A 20,937-nucleotide genomic window follows, 5' to 3' on the forward strand; every position below is an offset into this window, starting at 1 on the left:
GAACGAACGAGTGTTTAAACGAAGGTACCCGAGGAATCCGGTCCGCCGGGTACCGTATCAATGAGACCGCTCAACCTACCGCGCCGTCCCGGCCCCGCCGCCCGGCCCGCCAGCCAGCCGGCCGGCCCGCCCTCCATCCCCCCCCCCCTTCACCTCCACCCACCCCCACCGCGCTATTGGCCCACAACCCGGCCGGTTCCGACATCGATTGGTTAGCGGAGGTTTAATCCCGCCCTTTCCACGCTCAGCCTAACGGCTTTGGTTGCACCCGTGCCTCTCTGCCGCCTCGCGGGCGGGCGGCGCGCGCCAACTGTATCTCGCGCCACAATTGAAACGCTCCCTCCGCTCTCGCGGGGGACTCCCCCCCCTCGCCCTCCGCGGCCGAAATCTCGCGCGATCATGCAAATGAGAGCGGGGGGGAAAGAGGGAGTTCTTAAAGGGGCCGTCACCAGCCGGCGGCGCCCACCCTCCCACCGCGGCCCGGTGGGAGCTCCCCGCGGGGGGGGGGGGGGGGGGGGAAGAGACACGGAGGAGCGGGGCTGCCCATCGCGCCGCGGAGAGCACCGGCGGCCGCAGCCCCACAACCCGCACACTAACCCCGAGGCGGGGGCGGGGGGGGAATCGCTTTCTTTCCGACCGCGGAAAAAAACGGGGGTGTCAACGCCTCCCGCCGGACCCGGCCCGGGCGCCCTCAGCATCAGCCCCCGAAAGTCAAGCGGGGCGATGCCGAGCCGTACCCCTCCCCGCCACCGCCGGTCACCACCCCTCCCGGTCACACTTCCCCCTCCCGCGGTCCCCTTTCGGGGGCGCGGGGGGGGGGGAATCGGTCCCGCTGCCACAGCCCCCGAGCGACGCGCATCCCGCCAACCGGCACCGGAGCGCTGACCCCCCCCCCCCCCGGGGAGACCCGCCCCGAGTCGGGGCGGGGAGGGGGGGAGAAGCAGCGGACCCGCGCACCGTGCCCCGGCAGCTGTCACCGGCTGGGGCGCCGCTCCCCGCAACGCCGCCGGCACGGACACGGCGGGGAAAAAACCCTCCCCCTCCCCGCCACCGTCCCCCCTTTCCGGTGATCACCGGCCGCTCCCCGTCCCGCGGCGGGATGGGTCGGGGGGGGGGGGGGCGGCCCGGCGGGACTCACCGGCGTGGCGGTGCTGGAGGCCGGTGCCGCGCTACGCCCCGCGGCCGCCGCCCGCGCTCTCCCCGGGCTTTGGAGTTTGGCGCGGAAAAGCCCCGTGCGCGGCGGACGCCCGCCCATTGGCCGCCGCTGGCGGGAACGAGCGGGCGGGGCGGGGCCGCCGCCACCTCCCGGGACCGCCGCGCCGCGGGAGCCGGGGCGAGGAGAGGTTTGGGGGGGGGGGGGGGGGGGGTAAGGAACGACCGACAGACGGGGGACCGGACACCCACCGGAACCGGCGCTCCACCGGGGATCCCCGGCGAGAAGCCCCGACCCGCCGCCCCCCGCCCGCTCTGCCGCCGGGAAAGCCCCTCGCCGAGGCCACGGTGCCGGTTATTGTTCTAAAAACCGGGTCCCGGAGAGCCCTGTGAACAGCCTGCGGGAGAGGAGACCCGAATGGTTCTCCCTCTGACAGCCGCCGTCCCAATGCACCCCCTCGGCCGAGGGGTCCTGTCCCCCCCAGGGAGCTCCAGGCCCTGTCGCCATCCGAATAATGCGAATAATCTGAATAATCCGCAAGAGGCCTCTAACTCCCGGGGCCGTTAGCTCCCGGTTGTTTCTGGGGCTTGTGTACGGCCCCGCTCGTGCAAACGTGGCCTGGGTGACACGGCAGGGCCGTGCGCGTGGCTGCGTGAGCCAACAAAAAGGGCTGGTCCGGAAGGATGTCTTTCCCCAAAACTACACACGCTATGAGGAAATTAAAAATTACAAAGTTTGCTAAAGACGGCCATCGGATGGAGTAAACTGTAAACAGGGGATTACCGAGAGGTTTCTGAGAAAAGTCAGCTTCCAAGAAGTAGAAAAGCACAAAAATCGGTGATTGAGGGGGGGAGAGACCTCGGGGTGGGAGAGCGGGAATGGCGGCGGGTTCGGTGCTGCCAGAATAGCTCCACCAACACTGCAACTTGCCGAGGCCCCGCAGAGCCGCCGTCCTGCGTCTACGGACAAAGAGAACACGAGGCGCACTGAAGATAAATGCAAAACAGTATTTCCCGTGTTATACCCCCCTGCACCCACAGAGCTAACCTCTCACATTAAAAAATACAAAGTCAGAGGGATGTAGCACCCTCCCAACCCCCCTGATTTGCAGACTGCTGTAGAGAATGCATACAGCACACGAAAGCCTCCTAAGCAGCGTGCACGTCTTCCTTATTCCCCTCCTTTCTTAGGATCTGTTGGGGATCCCACAGTTAAGCCACAGATCACCAGTTGAAAGTCACTGGCCTAGATTAGGTTAGTACCAAAGGTTAGGCATGTGTCAATGCACAAAAGCCTTGAATCTGACCTGCGACCTGCAGCAGTCAGGCTTCATTTCCTCCAGATCCGAAGGCTTTGCCTTGCCAGAAAGTCATTTTTTCCCCTTGTAGATGCACTAGAGTCTTAACCTTGACCTACACAGCAGCAAGCCCTTCCCACAGCCTGAGAGGGTTCTCGGATGTTACAGACCTGGCAGGGAGCAAGAGGAAAGGCTGAGTGTTGGAAAAAACATTTTCACCCTTATAAGGACAGGTCGCATGTCTAAAGCATCTCGGTGTTGGACCTCCTAGCCTAAAGTTTAAAGTAGTGTTGCTTACCAGCGTACCTGGTTCCATATTCTGTCACCCACATCAGTCCCACTTCCAGAGGAGTGGAGAACCCACATCCCTCATGACTTCCAGATGCAGGACAGTTTAATGACAGACTTTTACTACCCTCTTTCAGATGATTTTCAGCATCACTTACATCTCTACAGCAGTGCCGTAAGAAGGTCAAAAAAGGCCACTTTAAGATACGGACCTGACCCTTCTTTCCTTGAGTACCCTGTGTCCCATTAAACTGATGTACAAGGATTGTATATTTGAACAGTTAGCTATTCATGTCACGCACACAAAGATGCTAAAATATGTTTCTGACAGCACCTTATTGCCTTGCATTTGACCCTACCATATGCCCCATTCGGGTCCCTTCTCATGTCTATTTAAGAACTATACCTACACGTATCCAAGTACATAATACACATACATCCTCCTACCCTCGGCAGTCCCATCACAGCGCAGGGAACACAGTCTTACTGTAAGACATGGACTGTTCAAGGAAAAGGCTCTGGCCAGTTGCTACATATGACTAGTAGCACCCCTAGAAGTATCAGAGTCAGAAAACAAGAAGCCCACTTTCTAGAGAAACTTTTACTCATTCAGTGAATCCACATACTGCAAAAACTGGGCTGCATCCTACACACTGTTCAGTTGCGTCTACAAATCACTTGAAATAAGGCTCAATTCTAGGTCATTCTAGTAGTGGAACATTGATTTCATTGAAGGTTAAATTATAGATGCTTTCCTTTTAAGGTTCTCTCTTCTATTAAAACAGGAACATTGCCAGAGTAACTTACAGAGAACTTGGTGTTAGTGAGATAAAGCCCTGGGAGCTTCGGGTTTCCACGGACTGTCAGAAAAAAAGATCATGACTTGGTTATATTGCAGTTATCTAAGAGGCTGATGAGTTTTAGTTTCCTCCCTTTTCAGATTTTTAGGCATTTCTTTTCTTTGGAGTTACAATTCTGATTGAAAACACTGTTCTGCCATCTGGTAAATGCCCCATGCTGTGAAGAAACAATATCTCGGTTCTCCTGCCAGCAGGGATATCCAGTTCAGTTTGTGAAAACTTAAAGCATTGTTGAATTCATTTGCAAAAAGATGCAGTTAGCAAGACAAAATTCTAACAGTCTCCCAGCCCATGGAAATATTGTTCAAAGTGAAGTTTTGGCACAATGTTTCAGGAGAAACGCAAGACCAGGCATGTACATAAGAGCTACCAGCTGATAAACATCATTAAAACAAGTCTTGGATGAAAAACTGGTATCTGGTCTTATCAATTCCAAGGGGAATCCTTGGAACAGATACTCTATTCTTGGGTAGGCAGCACAGTCTCCCCGTTACAGTTACTATGATTCAAAGTCCAGCCCTTACAATGCCTTTGCAGCACTTTCTGGGAAAAATAGCAGGGGGCCTGGTCCCATAAACCCACAAGAAGCATCACAAGAGGTACAAACACCCTAAATGTTCAAAGGACTCATGGTAGCAGCAAGTTGCTTAGCTTGCAGAAGGCCAGCTGGGTTCAGGAACGTGCACCTTTGACTTCTCCTTCAGCTAACCTCCCTGGCTCCCCTCCACACTCACCAGCTGAAGAGGCCACATCTGCTTTGTCCGAGGGACTTGCTGTGACTCGTGACTGGAAACCACTGCAGGAAAACACGGGTCCTAAAGCAAAACTATTTGAGCTGGGGACACACAGAGTTCTCATGTTCTCATCTAGAGCCTTAACTTTCTACTACTCAACATCCACAAACTTCCACTACTTTGCTGAACCTTCTTATTCTTAGTGTTTAAGTGACACCGTAAGTAAATTCTGCCATCTCTGTCCTGGGGTTTGCACTATGTTTCTCTTCTAGCACAAGATGCATTGTATGGCTAGACCTCCTGAGCCGTAGGAAGTGCTCTGAGAGCCAGTACTCCCTGAACCAGGATGGTTGGTCACAGAAAATCAAGATAGCTAGAACATACTGCTTTTAACCATTGGGGGGGGGGGGGGGGGGGGGGGGGGGGCCTTCCTCACAGGCGCTAATATTTATGCTTTTACGTGTGCAAATACATATATCATTGCATAGCTGTTCGCAAGGACTAGTGATGATTCGGTCATATCATACGCACCACAGCAAGAGACTTTCCCCTAGGTTAAACAGCAGGGCCTATATGTAAGGTCAAGCAGTCTCAGTAAGCGTGTTCAAGTTTCCATGTCCACTGGGATGATACAGAGTCATGCTGCACCCAGCAACAGGAACTCACCAGATTTTGTTTTCCTCTCCCTCCATGCAAGGCTCTTTGGTGATGGAAGCTGAACAAGAAGCAATTTTTCTCTGCTGCTTCAGCAAAGAGGCTCTCTGATTCTTCAGATTTCCTTAGGGAAAAACATATTTGCCCTTGGTGAAACCATTGTCTGCACAACAGATATCAACAGCAGCTTAAGCAAATACATTTAAAAGGTGCTACTTGTTTTGCACTCAGTTGTCCTGGATGAGATCTTCACCACTCCTCGGAAGACCAAAATGAAGAGATGATGCTGGGGTCCAGGACAAATGCTGCCTTCCTTAACGATCCTACAATTTCCAAAATAATTGGGGTAAATCTAGACAAACCCCACAGCTGGGGAGTAAGGTAAAAGGAGCCTGTGTTTCTGATTACTGGGGAAGCAAGAGTAGGGGTCTCACCAACAGCCTGAGATGGAGAGGACACACTTATCAGGCCCAGATGACATCCACCCTCTCTCATCTATCAAAAACCAACCAGCATTATGTTAACCCACCCCACTTCTACCTAAAAGTATGAAGCAAGAGTGCAGCAGTAGAGGGAGAAGCAGATGGGTGTAGAAAAACAGCTTGCAGTCTGAAAACCAGCAGAAAGGTGAACTGGAAGACTGGGAGAGCAGCCAAGAACCGGTCAGGCTGTTCCCTGCAGTGAGGGCAGAGCCGGCTGGGGCTCAGGGAAGGAACCTGCCTGAGCTGCTGCCGCCCGCCCTTATGCTAGGGTAGGTAAGCTGCCGAAAGGGAAGCAGGGGCTGGGATACCCTCAAGGTGAGATGGGCAGCCAGGAAGCAGGACACAGGCAAGTCCTGTTTCTGCTCATGCAGTTTGAGGGCAGTAGAGAGCTGCAGCATGCCCTGAACTAGGAAAGTGCTTTGAAGACTTGGAGAGACCAGGAGGTGTTGTTGGGAGGCAAGAGCTGGGCTGCAGCTTTTGGTACCTCTCTGGAGAACTGTTTTCAGAAGGCCATAGACTGGTGAAAGAGACTAACAGATGGGTAGCATAGGACAGGATCCAGCAGGGATTCGTCTTCTGCCACAGCCCTGCCCCGGTCACTCTGCTCTGGATCCAGATGCCCAGCACTGCAGGACCATCTCAAGGACACTCAACATTCCTTCAGACTGTGGCCTTGGACAAGGCTGCTGTGATGAGCACCACCAAGTGCTGTGGCTGACAGGAAGCTGGAGTGTGAGGGGGAAAGAGTGCTTTTTAAGTTGATGTGATCAGCTAAAACTATTTTTGCCACTGCTACCCCAAGGACCACTCACTCCCAGCAAGGGGAGGCGGTGGAGGAGAGAGGAAGACAGGAACATGAAAAAGTCTCCAGGCAGTGGAGACAGATGGGGCTGTCAGCAAACATCTTGTGGACTTTGCACAGCAATGAATGGCACGGACCACAGGCTGACTTGTCCCCTCAGTGGGCTCCAGACAACACTGCGCTGCAGCTCCTAAAAGAGGAACACCTGACCTCAGCAGTACAGAGCTTCTCAAGCAGTTTGCTGGAAGCCCAAGGGCTTTGCTTGACTTAACTGAGGAACAGAAATCAAAGCAACACATGCCTCACCCTTGAATCATCTTTTCTCGTGCCTGTGTCTGCCCTGGGGAAGGTGACCATGGCATCATGGCAGGCCGCTAATGGAGTAAATGCCATGGACAATCAACAAGATCGTTTCCGTTGCAGTAGATGAACACTTGCAGATGGCGCACTTCAATGTCACATGTGGCCTCTGGTCCCCAGAGAGACGATGCTGAGCTGTGATGCACCTCAGAGCAGGGAAAGGAATTGCGCCCAACAGTGGGGACCCAACATAAGGGCCTGATCCTCCAAATCCTCCACATACCTGCATGTTTTCCGCTTAACAGAAATCCAAACAGAACTGGGACAACTGAGAAGCCATGCAGACCCCAGGACGCAGCTGAAACAAGAGCTGTAAGCTAGCAGCAGCGCTGCAGAGGAGTGGGGTTTCCTGGCTGCCGACAGGCACGGGAGACGGGCCTTATGTCTGGGCATCACCAAAGGATTCTGCCGCATGTCTTGATGATGCAGCATTTACACAAAGGCCGCAGTTACTGACGTGATGCTGCCTTTTGTGGGAAGCGCTGCCCAGTGCCACAGGGCTCGTTCACTCCAGCCAACACGACTCCCTTTCTCTTCCCCAAACATGTTTCTCTGCTTCCTCCTACACCCTTCCCACGCCCACCAAACTTCTTAGAACTGATTTTATCTTGGCTTTAAGTATGTGGCGTTTATACAGTAACAAGAATCACAGAAATAATCATGCAAACCTTTGATCTGAAATTGCAATCCCCACGTTTTCAGTGTTCTGGCATTGCAGGCAGGTCTACCACTCAGCAGGAGCTCCAAGCATTGGTATTTTGACCTAGTATCTAAACCTACACTTTAGATATTAAACACTGTCTTATTAATTATAATTACCGATGTTATCTCACGCAAACCACTTGCCACTTCTGCTCACATTCGTCTGTGCCACATGACAAGCCACATGATGGTGCATCGTGCAGATAGTGCTGTTCTGCACACTCAGGTGATGAAATACAACCTGCCTCATGAGACTTTCACCATCACCGCTGCAACTGACCTACTCAGGCACTTCACACCCATGAACTAACTAACAATTTGCATCATTCACACTTTAGCTGAGGTAAAGCAACTGTCCATATACAGGCCAACATTCAGAAAAACACAGGACTAATTTCCTGATTCCTGGCTCCTGAAAAAAAAGACAAAACTTGTCATCAGATCATTAGAGGACAGACAAGAATGTCCATTCTTTCCCATACACACATCACAACCTATAAATGTGACACTTGCTAATCAGCTTCAGCATTGAACACTTCAAAACTGCAATTTACCCTGTGAAGGGAATGAGATCAAAGGAGGGACCATGCACTGTCAGGGAGTTTGTTAGATGAAAGGTCCCCAGGTGATGCTAGAATATGAAGTTTATCTCACAGAGACAAATGTTGCAAAAACTCTTCTCAGCAGTGCAAGTGGTAAAACAAGAGGCAAAAGCCACAATTTGTAGCTGGAGAAGTTCAGAGTGGACATTAGGAACTGCTTCTTCATTAGGAGCGTGATGCAATACTGGATCCAATACCCACAGAGGCTGTGTGAGATCTCCATCCCTGGGAGCTTTTTGAGACTCAGCTTGACAAAGCCCACAGCTGACCTGACCTGGCATTGCTAATACTCCTGTCTTCAGCAGCAGGTTGGACTACCTGACCTCCAGAGGTCTTTACAGCCAACGACTCCATGATAAGTCTGACTTAATTAAGGAGGGGGATTTCTTCTAACCTTAAAGCTGAGAAGTGATAATTGTCTACATTTTTGTCAGCTTAACAGCACGTTTTCAAAAACCATTGACAATCTCCTGCTCCCACTGCCTTCCTGGCTTACTGTGGACAATACAGAAATGAGACTCAAGGTCTCCTGCATTCACTGGCCAAAAACAAGGTGACTCAATCAGTTTAATAGCTTTAGAAGACTTCATACAATTCTTACCTGTGCCTCAGTTTCCTCCCCCACTGATGTTGAAAACAGACAACAGGAAGCTTAATTGATAGTTTCAAACCAGTTTTTGAGATCTGAAGATGAAAAGGCACAAATGGAAAAGCAAAGCGTTAACTAAAATTTTCATTATTTGTTATTGCTATTAAGAAGCCCAAACCTCCCCCAGGCAGTCTCAGAGTCCTGCGTTGCTGGCCCTCTGCAAGTATAAAAATAAAAGGCAATCCCTATCTTGAAAATCACAGCAAACTTGAGAAGCAGCATATTTCACCATCATGTATTTGCTGTAGCGAGGCAAAGGCTGAGAGTGGGAGAGCATGTCTTACTCCTTGAGTAACAGCACCCATGCTGCAGGGTAGGAGAGATTTGCCAAGAAAACGTCATGGCTAAGTGATGTTTTCACATCACAGACACCATGTCCTGCCTCTCTGGGGCTTCTTGACAATGTCTGTGATGCCATGGAGCAGCCCAAGAGCAGGTATTGCTGTGCTGAGCCCCACCACCCATGCATGGACTTTCCAGCTGTGCTACTGGCTGCTAACGCAACTGCTCTTTGGAAAAAGCCAAGCACGAGCTGCCTGCTGGCACTGGCTGACCCTGCACGTGCCCACCTGGGGAACAGGTCCTCCAACCTGGGGGACAGGGGCTGAATTCCTGCCCCAGCACCCTCTTTCCAAGCAGCTCCAGTGCTACGGTGTCATGGTTTAAACCCAGCCAGCAACTAAGCACCACGCAGCCACTCACTCACTTCCCCCCCCCACCCAGTGGGATGGGGGAGAGAATCAGAAGGAAAAAGGTAAAACTCGTGGGTTAAGAGCAGTTTAGTAGAACAGAAAGGAAGAAACTAATAATGATAGTAATAACAATAATAAAATTACAATAATAACAAAAGGATTAGAATATACAAAACAAGTGATGCACAATGCCATTGCTCACCACTCACTGACCGATGCCCAATTAGTTCCTGAGCAGCGATCCCCCTCCGACCAACTCCCCCCAGTTTATGTACTGGGCATGATGTCACATGGTATGGAATATTCCTTTGGGAGTTTGGGTCAGCTGTCCCGGCTGTGTGCCCTCCCAACTTCTTGTGCCCCTCCAGCCTTCTTGCTGGCTGGGCATGAGAAGCTGAAAAATCCTTGACTTAGTATAAACATTACTTAGCAACAACCGAAAACATCAGTGTGTTATCAACATTCTTCTCAAACTGAACCCAAGACACAGCACTATACCAGCTACTAGAAAGAAAATTAACTCTATCCCAGCCAAAACCAGGACATACAGCTAAACCCAGGCTGAGGATGTGTTTCACATCCCCACTGTGAATGGCGGGCAAGGCCCACGCTTGAATCCGTGTCCCTAGCAGCACAGACACACCTTTGCCAGCAGGTCTGTTCCAGTGTTTGCAGGAATAACTCACTCTCTGGCCAGGCCTTTCTTGGCTCCCAGAAGCAAGGCAGTGCATTTGGGTCAACATGGTGGCAAGCAGGATGAGGCGTGCAAGAGCACGGGAACAGGAGCGGTGCCTGCAGGCCGATGGGCTGAGCCCATTTCGCAACCGTGGGACAGATCTCCGTAGACTTCCAGCGCCTGCGTCCCTCAGCACCCCGCCATGCCGGGGCGTGAGGGGGGGGGTGCATCCCTGTCCACAGCTGCTGTGGGGCAAGGCGCCCCATGGCACGACCCCCAAGGCCAAAGCGCTTGGGGACGGATGAGCTCCATAAGGGCCCTCTGAGACACCCCGACAGGTATGTCCCTCTTGGGGGGAGGACAAACAGCAGGACCCCCGCCCACCCCACGGCCATCAGGCCCCTGGAGGGACCCCCAAGCCCCTCACCTGCCTCCCTCACCCCGCCCCACAGACACCGCCCGCCCCTCCCTCTCCCATCCCCTCCCCATTGGCCAGGCCAGCACCTGCAGCATTCCGATTGGCTCCCTCAGCTGCTCATCGGGCCCTTGGGGTATTTATGCGGGGCGAGGCCCAGCATTCCCCATCCTGTCAGTGCTGGGGAGCGGAGGTGGCAGGTAAGGTGGGGCTGGTGGGGAGGCGTTTCTGGCTTGGGGTGGGGGGAGAGGGACTCCCCAAAGTTGTCCTTTGCTTCCCCAGGGGCTCTGCGGCTCCTTGCCTCCGGTGGCTCTTTGCAGCCTTCACAGGGACGGAGGGTGAAGGCTGGGTTCGGAGCTGGCTCCATCCCTAGAGCCCTTGGCTCCTGGCCCTGGGGAGCACTGGGGCTAAAAACGTACCTGCTGAGGGGCTGTGTTCCCCTAGCTGTGCTCACAGGGCTTTTCCAGCTCCTGGGGAAAGCAAAGAGCTGTGTGCTATGTCTCTGCAGCTTTCCCCCATCTGTGGGTGGGGGGGTGTCTTGGCTTTTTGAGGCCAAAGGTGACACCGTATGGAGTCGTGCTGCATCTGCTGTGCCTTGGGGAAGAGCTGAAAGGCTTCAAATTCTTCCCTAAATGCTTCCTCCTAGCCCTGAGGTGACTTCTTGGTAATGCTATGGGTCTCTGATCTGTGATTGAGCACCTTTGGGTCTGAAAGCTTGTTTCTGATTATCATCTGGTGAAGATCAAAGCTGTGTCAGGGGGGCTGCAGGAGGTGGCTCTCCGACCCAGCCACACACGGACAGCGCGTGATGTGCACCCTGGACAACACCGCTGACTTGCGTCGATGTTGGGGGAAGCGGTACGTGCTTTGGGAGGCACATGTATCAGCTGGGCATTCTCTTCCTGTTGACAGTGCTGCTAGACCTGCCTGTAGCTATTTCACATGATTATTTGGTGTAGGCATGATAATGGTGTTAACGAAGGGGGCGGCCTGAGTGACAAGGTAACTTTCTTGCTCAAGAGCACTGTCTCTCTGGAGACAGAGGCTGCAGCCATGCATGGCTCTGCTAGCTTGCTGGAGGGAGCACTTAGCAAACTAGCTTAGTGTTTGTCAAGGCTAACAGGGTTCTTAAATGTGGTTGTGACTACCTGAAACTGTAGTTTCAGGTATGGCTGTGAAGGACTTCAATTACTGAAGCCGGTTCTGCTGAAACTTCCAGATGAAAATGTGTGTTAAAAAGCAAGCAGCATGCTGCTTGCTCTGCAAGTTATAGCTTCTGTCTGAAAGTGAGTCTGTCCTCATGGAAAAATTGGTAAATGGAAAGTACTGGAAAGCCCAGAAGCTGTTTTAATTAAACTCCCTCTCCTCTTTCCTAAAATACATCCAAATTCTCGTAGCTTGGATAGCTTATACACTCACTGTGCCAAGGAGTTACTGACCTAGTAATGGCCACTGGCTGTGGTGCCTAATTTCCATTGGAAGTGGGGGGGCGGGGGAACCTGCCCTCCATCTGCAAAAGTGGCTTTAATCTTTGAGGTTCCCTAATGCTGATGACTTTTCCAGAAGGGTTAGATGGGCATCTCTGCCACCAATTCTGAAACTAATGTCTGAAGGTCAAAGCTGAAAATCATCTATCCTCCTCCCAAAACTAACCCTGCCCTCAGAGCACTTGCAAACAACTCCCTTGGCTGTGGGCAGTGCCATTTCCAACTGCAGCAGACATCCTGTGACCCAGTTCTGCTGACTGCATTTATGGGAACTGGGGTATCAGTGGCAAATCTCAAAGAATGTAAATAAGTGCTTTAACCACAAATTAATACCTTTGCCCAGATTAGCCCTCCCTGCTCATATCTAAAGCACTAAATTTAGCTTTGTTTTCCTAAATGGTCATTAAGGAATTGCCAGTTAAGCTATTGAACCAGGCACGCTAGCTATGGCTCAATCTGTCTTCTCAAGGTAAAACACATTTGGAAAGGAGAAAAGCTTCCTGAACAACAAGATCCTACCTCTCTGTCTGCAGGACAATGTAACAGCAGGCTATCTTCATGGGGCAGAGCTTCTTTCCACAGGAAAAATAAAAACTTTGCACAAGTTAAAGAGCTAGCTTTATGTATGCTGGTCATTGTCAGAGTGACAGAAATCAAAGGTGGTGCTCACCCCAGCAGGAAGGTACTTGCTCTTCTGCCAGGCTAGCATGTTGCACTGGCTGTGACAGTACAAGGCACGGAAAATGGGTAGCAGCTTGGCAGTTTTGGTGCCATTGCCCTTGCTGTTTCACTGAGCTGAGACTTGTGCCAAATTGGGCAATCATCAGCAGTTAAGCTATTGTGCCATGCTAGAAACGTGCACTGAAGAGTTTCATCTTTCTGAAACTACCCGTTTCAAGAACTTTCTCCAGCAGTGACCTAATAATTTCTGATGTACCAATGGTATGAAATCATCTGATCATAATTTTCATGCAAAGCAAACCGTAACCAAAGCAAATGGTGATGCTGTTTGTGCTTTTCTGCCTGGTGGTTCCCATGCATGGGGTCTGCCTGCTGGGATTCCCACTTGCAACTATGCTGGCTTGAAGCTGTGCCTTTCTCCAAAGGATTCTGAAACAACTGATCCAGAGTTGCTAAGCACTGTGCTTTCCTCCACTCTCTGAAGTAAAACAAGGTCTGTTTTGCACTTTTGTAGAGGAGAGCCTAGAAAGAGAAAATAAAACCATGCTGTGAGCTCACAAAGATGTGCCCACACAGCAAATACTGGTGTTGCAACACATGCCGATTCCTCCTACACAGAGGAAAGCAAACCATGTTCTAATGTGACTGTGCTGCAAGGATTGTCACTGACACAGCTGCACCCATAATTAAGATGGGCTCCTAGTACTTCAGAGGTTGATTCTAACCTTGCACTAGTTTTTACATCAGCCAAGGATTTACTCCTGACTTTTGCTAGCATACTAGAGTCCTTTCCTCCTTTTTTTGCAGCGGTGTGCCTCTGTGCGCTAACCCTGACACCAAGGTCAGTAAGACACTCTGCAGTTTGAGGTTTTTCCTACCTGTCTAGAAGTAAAATAACTGAGCAAAGGGGTTGTTTGTAATGGTATTGAAGTAGTTGTGCTTTGCCCTGTGACAGGGCTGCAGACTGATTCAGCCTACTTGGCCTCAAAAAAAACAACAAACTTGCCCTGAAGCAGAGCAAGGCGAATAACAACTAACTGAGCAAACCCTGTGGACTTTGGGACTGAGACTTTATGTTCAAGCCCTGCTTTTCTTTGGAGCAGTTTTCTACAAGTTCTCCCAGGCTGATAAAGTTCAAGCTGTATTTTTGCTGTGCTGTTAAATGGGGCAGCCCCCCGGGGAAGGGTGGTTACCAGGAATGTGCAGAAGAGCGCTGGCTGGATCTGGGCTTCTCACTTGAGAGGCTGGAGGTCCCAACTTTTGTGACAACTTTTGCAACAACTTTTGCTGCTAACATGTAGCACTCTGCATCCCTGCCTTGCTTGAATCTCACTAAAATGCTGACTAATTGCATGGTTAATGCAGCAATATTTGATGTCCTGCCAAGTTACCTCCTGAGATGTCTCCCCTAGCTCTATCCATGGTTAGTTCAGGGCTAACAAATGCTTGTTTCACTACTTCTTCCCCAGCTCTCTGTTCCTGTTTCCACAGCAAAATAAAAACCTTATACAAGTCAAAGAACATAAGAAACAAGACAATGGCCTCTGTCACAAATCAGATGGCAAGTTTTTTGGGTAGAATCTGCCAGTGAGCCTGGAGCAGTGCTTGGCTTGGGAATCCGGTTTGTGAGGAATTTTGGTTTGGGGGTTTTTATTGGAAAATGCCATAGCAATTCTAAGAATAGGAATTAACTGGCAAGGGAGAGAAAAGCAGACACTGCACTGAAATCCCTGCTGTGCCTGACTAAGGCTGAGAAGTAATCCTGGATTTATCGCACGATACTGGAGTGTCCAGATACTGACCTAGGTCTATGCTGGGGATGCCAATACACATTCAAGATATTGCATCACTTTTATACTTCTTTTTATACTTCTTTAATCCCATTATGTAATGAGAATACTTCTGAGACTTGGTTTCACAGGAAGTGAGGAGGGATTTCCTGCCTAGCTGGTTAGTAGGATGGGAAGGCAAGTTTCAAGGTAGCCAGCCAGAATGCCGCAGCTGCGAAACCTGGCTCATGCTTTTAGGAAAACTTTGAAGGATTTTCATATCCTTCCCAGAGCTGCAAGAGTGCCAGTGTTGGTGGAGTTAGTGGTGGGGAAGCTGATAACAAAGTTCCCCACTATGAACACAGGCATAGTGGAATGACTCAAATGACTCTCATCTCAATGTCCTTTGCAAAGGGTACTTCAGAGGAGAGGGGCTATAAACTCTGGACACTTTTTAAGAAGGTAAAATATGCCTATTGCTGTTTCAGCATCTCTGTTCAATCTCTGGCCCTGACATCTTTCTGGAGGAGAGCTGAAGTCCTGCCAGTCTCTTCCTCCCCCTCAGAGGAAAATGGATTAAGCCATTGCAAAACCCATCTCTACTTCAGACAAAGTGGGTGAAAACTGAGGGCTTTACCCCCTTACAGGGCATTAAGCAAGTTCAGGCAGTTTTTTTTCAAAATAAATATTTCTAATTTTAAACTCCATTATTAAACTATTTGAGCTTGTCACGTTTTGAAAATTAAAACTAAAAAATTACTTATACTACTGTTGTAACAAGCCCTGCTGCAGCTGCATTTCAGCAGGACTTGTTAGAAGGACAGCAATGTCATGATCGAGTGAGACAACATTCAGTGATTCCCACTGTTAGCCCTGCTTCTGCAGGGTGCATCTTTCCTTCAAGTGTTCCAGTCCTTGGCCAGCAAAGAGCCTGTGTAGCGGGAAGCTGAACCAGAAGTATCTCTAGCAGAGAAAATGCATGACACATAAGATAGTTCTCACCCACTTCTAACCTGCAGCTTTGAAGCCAGTCAAATGTTATCAGCAATAAAATAAGTAGGATGGTTATTTAAAGTATTTGGCTGTTTGGGGATTGAGGGAGGTGACTGGGTACAGTCCTTGTCCTACATAAATATTTGCACATCACAAATCATGGAGTCTCAAATATCTTCATACCCTTGCAAGAAAGATTAGTGATGTCACTCTAATGTTCCTAGGACATGCTGAATGATGGATCCCAACTTTGCCCTCTGCTTTTCTCCAGTTTTGCTAAAACTGTAATTCACTGAAGGAAATTGTTGTACTTATGCTGTTATACTCTTGTTTTTCCTTTCAGCTGCAGTTGAATTCAGTATGGCATCAGAAAAGACCACAAAAAAAGATCTGCTAAATGCTGAGGAACAGCAGCAAGCGGTAGGTGCCAGGGCAGCTAGTACTCTAATGTGCAACAGTTAAACTACCTGCTGACAGAAATGCTGATAAACTAACTTTGGTCAGCACCTCAAAACCAGGCTGAGAGTAGCAGAAAGATTAACCGTATGCACAGAAGCTAACTTTTTTTGCTCAAGAGAGAACTTCAGGGCTGGCTCAAGTAATGCAAGTAATTCTGAAACATGAGCTGTTACAGGTCCTATTTCCACATCTGGGTTTGATGCTGAAACTCAGTGTGACTCAGAATTCATGAGCCCAGAGCTTGAATTTTCAATCCTGGCTTGTTGCTGACTTGCTAGTGATCTTTGGATGAGTCCCTTCAACTCTTAGTTTAAGAAGGATGAGGAGCTAGACTGGATGTCCCCTTAGGACCTTTCTGGATAGACACATGGCTTGTACTCACTCACCAGCTTGAGGTGGATCTCTAATGTCACTTATTTCTCTTGGGTTTTAGAGTGCTGTCAATCGGGTAACCAGCTTGCCCTTGCTCAACTCTGCATTCAACCTGGTCTCATCTGCCTACAACTACACCAAGGAGACACATCCTTACCTCAGTGGTGTCTGCAGTGTGGCTGAGACTGTGGCTGCTGTCGCAGTAGGTAGCGTGGTTGGCGGGGCGCAGCCCATCCTGAACCAACTTGAGCCACAAAGTAAGTGAAGAGGCTGGAGTGACCCTTTCTACACAGAGGAATAAGTGGGGAGGGGAGTTTCATGTGTCTGTTGGGTGATATCCATCTCCTGTAGCACATTGTTCTAGTTAATTGTAGCACTGAGTCTTCCACTCAGCAGTCCCAGCTGCTCAATGAACCCACTGAATTTCATGGACATGAAACTGTTGGTAGCAGAAACAAAGTTTGGCCTCCTGTCTGTGGTTTCTTTAAGTCACTAAGCAAAAACTCCCTGCTCTTTCTCCACCACTCCCAGTTATGAGCATGCCAACTAGTAGTAGCAGTGTCCATCTTGGATATAGCTCAGTCTGTCTCATCCCAACACTTTTCAACCCTTTAAACCAGTTGCCCTACCCACCAGGGGCAAGTATTACACTCCAGTTGGAGCGATGTGCTGCCAATAGCTAGTAAGCTGGGAAGGCAAAATGGAGACTATTTGAACCTGCCAAATTGTAGGGTTTGTTCACTTTTTAACAAAACACACATACACCCCATCCCAGAATGGTGGTGACTTTTTTGGCTTGCTTTCATGAGTGTATCCTGAATTGGCCATTGTAGGGTCAAAAACCCCTCTCCAAATTGAAGAATAAACTGGTACCTGTTGTCTTTTCTAGTTGCACTTGTAAATGAATATGCCTGTAAAGGACTGGATCAACTGGAGGAGAACTTGCCTTTCCTTCAACAGCCAGCAGATAAGGTAAAGTAAAGGCTTTTCCTGGGGAAGCCATGACTTGATGTCTTGCTTGATGGAACTGTTATGGGTACAGAAGAATATGGGGAAATAAATTTCAGCTGCTTTGTCAGGTCAGTCCCTGGTATGGGCTAGAGGAGGCACTGCAAGCTGATGAAAGCTGGAGAGATGCTTTCAGCATGTGGAAGTGAACATGTCCACGTAAATATAGGCGTACTGACTTCCCCAGCTCCCCCACAAGACTGCAAGCACAATTTAGCCATATGGAAAATCTACTTCAGGGAGGGAAAACCGATTTAAAAAAAAAAAATCTTTCCCTCTCCCTGTTGTAGGTAATCTCAGACACCAGGCAGCTGGTTTCCACCAAAGTGACATCTGCTATGGATGCTGCCTGTGAGGCAAAAGAAGCAATGGCTGATAAAGTGACTGAAGCTGTGGGCCTCACTAAAAATGTTGTCGGGGACAGTGTCAAGCTGACTAGGTCAATGGTCACCTCCACTGTTAACAGTGCTGTGGAGGCTGCCCAGGGTGCCAAGGACCTCATGACTAACAAGGTGACAGAGGCAGTAGACCTCACTAAACACATGGTGGAAGACAGTATTGGACTGACCAAGTCTGCAGTTGCTTCTACTATTGTCAATGCTGCGGAGGCTGCCCAGGGTGCCAAGGACCTTGTGACTAACAAGGTGACAGAGGCAGTGGATCTCAGTAAACACATTGTGGAGGACAGCGTTGGACTGACCAAGTCTGCAGTTGCTTCTACTATTGTCAATGCTGTGGAGGCTGCCCAGGGTGCCAAGGACCTTGTGACTAACAAGGTGACTGAGGCAGTGGATCTCAGTAAACACATTGTGGAGGACAGTGTTGGACTGACCAAGTCTGCAGTTGCTTCTACGATTACTGCTGCTGTGGGGGCTGCCCAGGGTGCAAAGGATCTTGTGACCAACACGGTGACTGAAGCAATGGACCTAACCAAAGGGGCTGTTCAGGATGGTGTTGAGAAGACCAAATCAGTGGTCACTTCTACAGTCAATACAGCTCTGGATGCTGCATATGGCACCATAACTAGCAAAATAAATACAGCTTTGGAGCAGAGCAGAGAGGCTATCCAGGAGGGTGTGGAGAAGACTAATTCAGTGGTGACCAACAGCATAAGCAAAGCCAAGGCAGTGAGCCAAGCAGTGGCAGGTGGTGTGGAATCTGTCCTGGGCATATCAGAAGATCTGGTGGATCAGTACCTCCCGATGACAGAGGAGGAACTAGGTGAGAAAATGCTTAGCTGGCGGTTGTAAATGCAAATCCTTTCCCTCATGACTAGAGAGCACCTGACTCTGCAAGACTCATCTTCTGAAGTAGACAGGTAGCTCTGAATTTGTCACCAAGTTGGCTGTCTGTCAACACTGACTTGCCACATGGTATGGGACAGAGTTCAAGCATTTGCTAGCTGGTCCTTGCCCATCAGCCTCAAGGCAAATAAACACGTGGGTGCATGCTTCAACCTATCTGTCAAGTCTGCTTATCTGAAGAGAACATGTTGAGCAGGGACTAGCCTACCTTTAATATCTGAGCAACTACAAACCTCCACTGCTTTCACAGAAAGCTTCAGCCTTCATATTTTTTTAATGGGTGATCTTGCCTCTTCCCCCCCCCATACAGCTGTGGGAGTGGAGCACAGCTGCATCTCTGTTCTTGTTTCCTCCAGGTAAACTGGCCACCACTGTGGAGGGATTTGGTATGGCTTCTGTGGAGGAGCAGAAACAGCAACAGAGTTACTTTGTGCGTCTGGGTTCCCTCTCTAACAAAGTCCGCCACCGAGCCTACCAGCACTCCTTGAACAAAGTGCAGCGCATTAAGCAAAGCACCCAGGATACTCTCTCACGACTACAGCTGGCAATAAAACTGGTACAAACATGCTTTTCCTCTTTCCTCCTGTCTGTAGTCTTCCTGCCCTACTATCCAGATGGAAGCTCTTCCTCCATTCTGTACCAGCTGCATGTCATCTTGGATCCCTCCCTGAGAGGGAAGCACTTGTGCTTTTCTGATTGTGTGCTTGCAATACAGCTGTTCCTCTCATTTTTCCCATCAGATTGAATCTGTGAAAAAGGAGGTTGGCCAGAAGCTTCTGGATGGGCAGGAGAAGCTCCATCAGCTGTGGGTGGACTGGAGCCTGACCCAACCCAAAGGAAACCAAGTTAAAACTGCCTCCCAAGCAGAGGTATCCCTAGAAGGGCATATTTAACCAGGCCTCTTGTGGATGGTGTACATCTATCTCATCTGCTCTAGTAACTGAGCTATATCTCTTTCCCAGCAGGTAGAGTCACGGACTCTAGCTATGCTGCGTATCATCACCCAGCAGCTACAACCTGTTTATGAGAATCTGAAAGCCAGCATCCAAGGCCTCCCCAGCAACATCCAAGAAGCTGTGTATCAGGCCACTCGAAATATCCACAAGCTCCATAGTTCTTTTTCCAGTGCTATGTCTTTCCAGGACCTCTCCCCCACCACCCTGACCCAGAGCCAGGACTGTGTGGCAGAAGCCCGAAGGTCCCTAGATGACTTGTTTGAGTATGTAACTCAGAACACCCCTCTAAACTGGCTTGTGGGTCCCTTCAGGGCGATAGCTAAAGTGTCACAGGATAGCAGAAAGCAGAAGAAGAAAGCTTTGGTGACTGATATAAAATCACCTATGCTAGAAAAAGCTCCATTGTCAAAGGAGGTGGCTAAGACACCCGAAGAGCCAAAGGGAGCAAACAGGATCCTGGGGGAAGGGTGTGAAGTGGTAGAGAAGCTGGAAGAGAAAGCAGAGAAAGACACAGAGGTGGCACTGGCTGCAAAGGAGATAAAAACTAATGCACCAGAGGAAGATCTCTGAAGAATTCCAGCTCTTCTGGCCAAGGCTCCCTGGCTAGAACAGCATTTTATCTTTTAATTGTGTGTCCAACTGCCAGTCGTGCCAAGACTTCCTCCTGCGCTCTCCCTGTCCCAGGCTGAGTTTACAGTAAGATGTAGTTTGCATGGAGACTTGATAACCAAGGTGGGGTGATTCCATATCTTGATTTACTATTTTTTTAAATCATGCTGCTGCACTGAAAGGCAAGATGGGGACCTGTACTTCAGCTTTTTAAGTCAGCCCAGCTGTATGTGTGAATGGCTAATTCTTGCTGAGACAAGTTGTGGGAGAGAACTGGTCTCAACTTATTTTTAATGTTGGATTTGTTTTTAATTCATCCAAGCTGCAGAGATCGAGAGGATGATGCGCTTGACCTTTGATACCGTTTCCCTCCTTCTACAAGTTTAAAAATATGTGTTACAGACATGACTTCCTTTCTGCATGTTGTGCTTCCGGAGAGGCTCAGCCCTGCAGCAGACCACGAACAGCTGGGGGCAGGAGGCTGCTTCTCCAGAAGACACTTCTCGTTATGGATCAGCCAAACACTTTTTCTTTCATAGAGAAACACTTAGCAAGGTGGGATTTTCTTTTAAGCATGCCAATTTGCAGTGGGATTATCTTTCCTAGTCATATAAATGACTTCAGCGATCTTCTGTTTGTGTCTAAGTAACTCCATGCATGAAACCTTTTGCAGCCATTAAGAAGGTGGCAAATGAGGCAGCTTTTTCCAGGAGTTACTCTGCCATGCTAATGGGATATCCTGTTATTAAAATAGGGGAGATAGGTGCTGGTTATTTCCCCAGCAAACAATCCTTTGTAATAGTTTCTAAGGTAACTTATTTTGGTAACTTATGTCCTGGCATGGTCCCTGTGCTAAGGCTGGAATAATGGCAAGCAGACTTCAAAATAAAGTGTGACCTGCATTCAAAGAGATGTCTGTTTCTTATGTATATC

The 20,937-nt window shown here is 49.6% G+C and overlaps 2 protein-coding genes across 8 annotated transcripts in view; one reads left to right on the forward strand and one right to left on the reverse strand.

Moving 5' to 3' along the window:
• The window catches only part of UHRF1 (ubiquitin like with PHD and ring finger domains 1), a 35,066-nt gene that overhangs the window by 13,696 nt on the left and 433 nt on the right, over nucleotides 1-20,937 (reverse strand). Inside the window, exons 2-5 of one of the 4 annotated variants that reach the window (XM_030033306.2) lie at nucleotides 8,536-8,618; nucleotides 4,999-5,110; nucleotides 2,460-2,620; nucleotides 1,937-2,112 (exon numbers count right to left, since the gene is read on the reverse strand). The gene's annotated coding sequence lies outside the window, so the exon portion shown is untranslated. Of the gene's footprint in view, nucleotides 1-79; nucleotides 115-1,138; nucleotides 1,204-1,936; nucleotides 2,113-2,459; nucleotides 2,621-4,998; nucleotides 5,111-8,535; nucleotides 8,619-20,937 lie in introns of those variants that run through there. The other 3 variants (XM_030033307.2, XM_030033309.2, XM_030033310.2) reach the window with 3 other exon arrangements.
• On the forward strand, nucleotides 10,494-20,558 carry LOC115349270 (perilipin-3-like). 4 transcript variants are annotated; one of them, XM_030033305.1, is made up of 9 exons: nucleotides 10,541-10,566; nucleotides 14,792-14,916; nucleotides 15,640-15,716; nucleotides 16,189-16,384; nucleotides 17,017-17,099; nucleotides 17,426-18,356; nucleotides 18,796-18,995; nucleotides 19,180-19,308; nucleotides 19,402-20,558. In XM_030033305.1, exons 3-9 carry the CDS (start codon nucleotides 15,657-15,659, stop codon nucleotides 19,963-19,965), a joined length of 2,163 nt encoding a protein of 720 aa, XP_029889165.1. In that variant the 5' UTR covers nucleotides 10,541-10,566; nucleotides 14,792-14,916; nucleotides 15,640-15,656; the 3' UTR covers nucleotides 19,966-20,558. The 4 variants fall into 4 exon arrangements, with proteins under 4 accessions (XP_029889164.2, XP_029889165.1, XP_029889163.1 ...); XM_030033304.2 differs by lacking the exon at nucleotides 14,792-14,916 and having other exon boundaries at nucleotides 10,494-10,566; XM_030033303.2 differs by lacking the exon at nucleotides 10,541-10,566 and having other exon boundaries at nucleotides 14,000-14,916; nucleotides 19,405-20,558.

This window comes from Aquila chrysaetos, chromosome 12, assembly GCF_900496995.4.
Source record: "Aquila chrysaetos chrysaetos chromosome 12, bAquChr1.4, whole genome shotgun sequence".
NCBI classification, from domain to species: Eukaryota; Metazoa; Chordata; class Aves; order Accipitriformes; family Accipitridae; genus Aquila; species Aquila chrysaetos.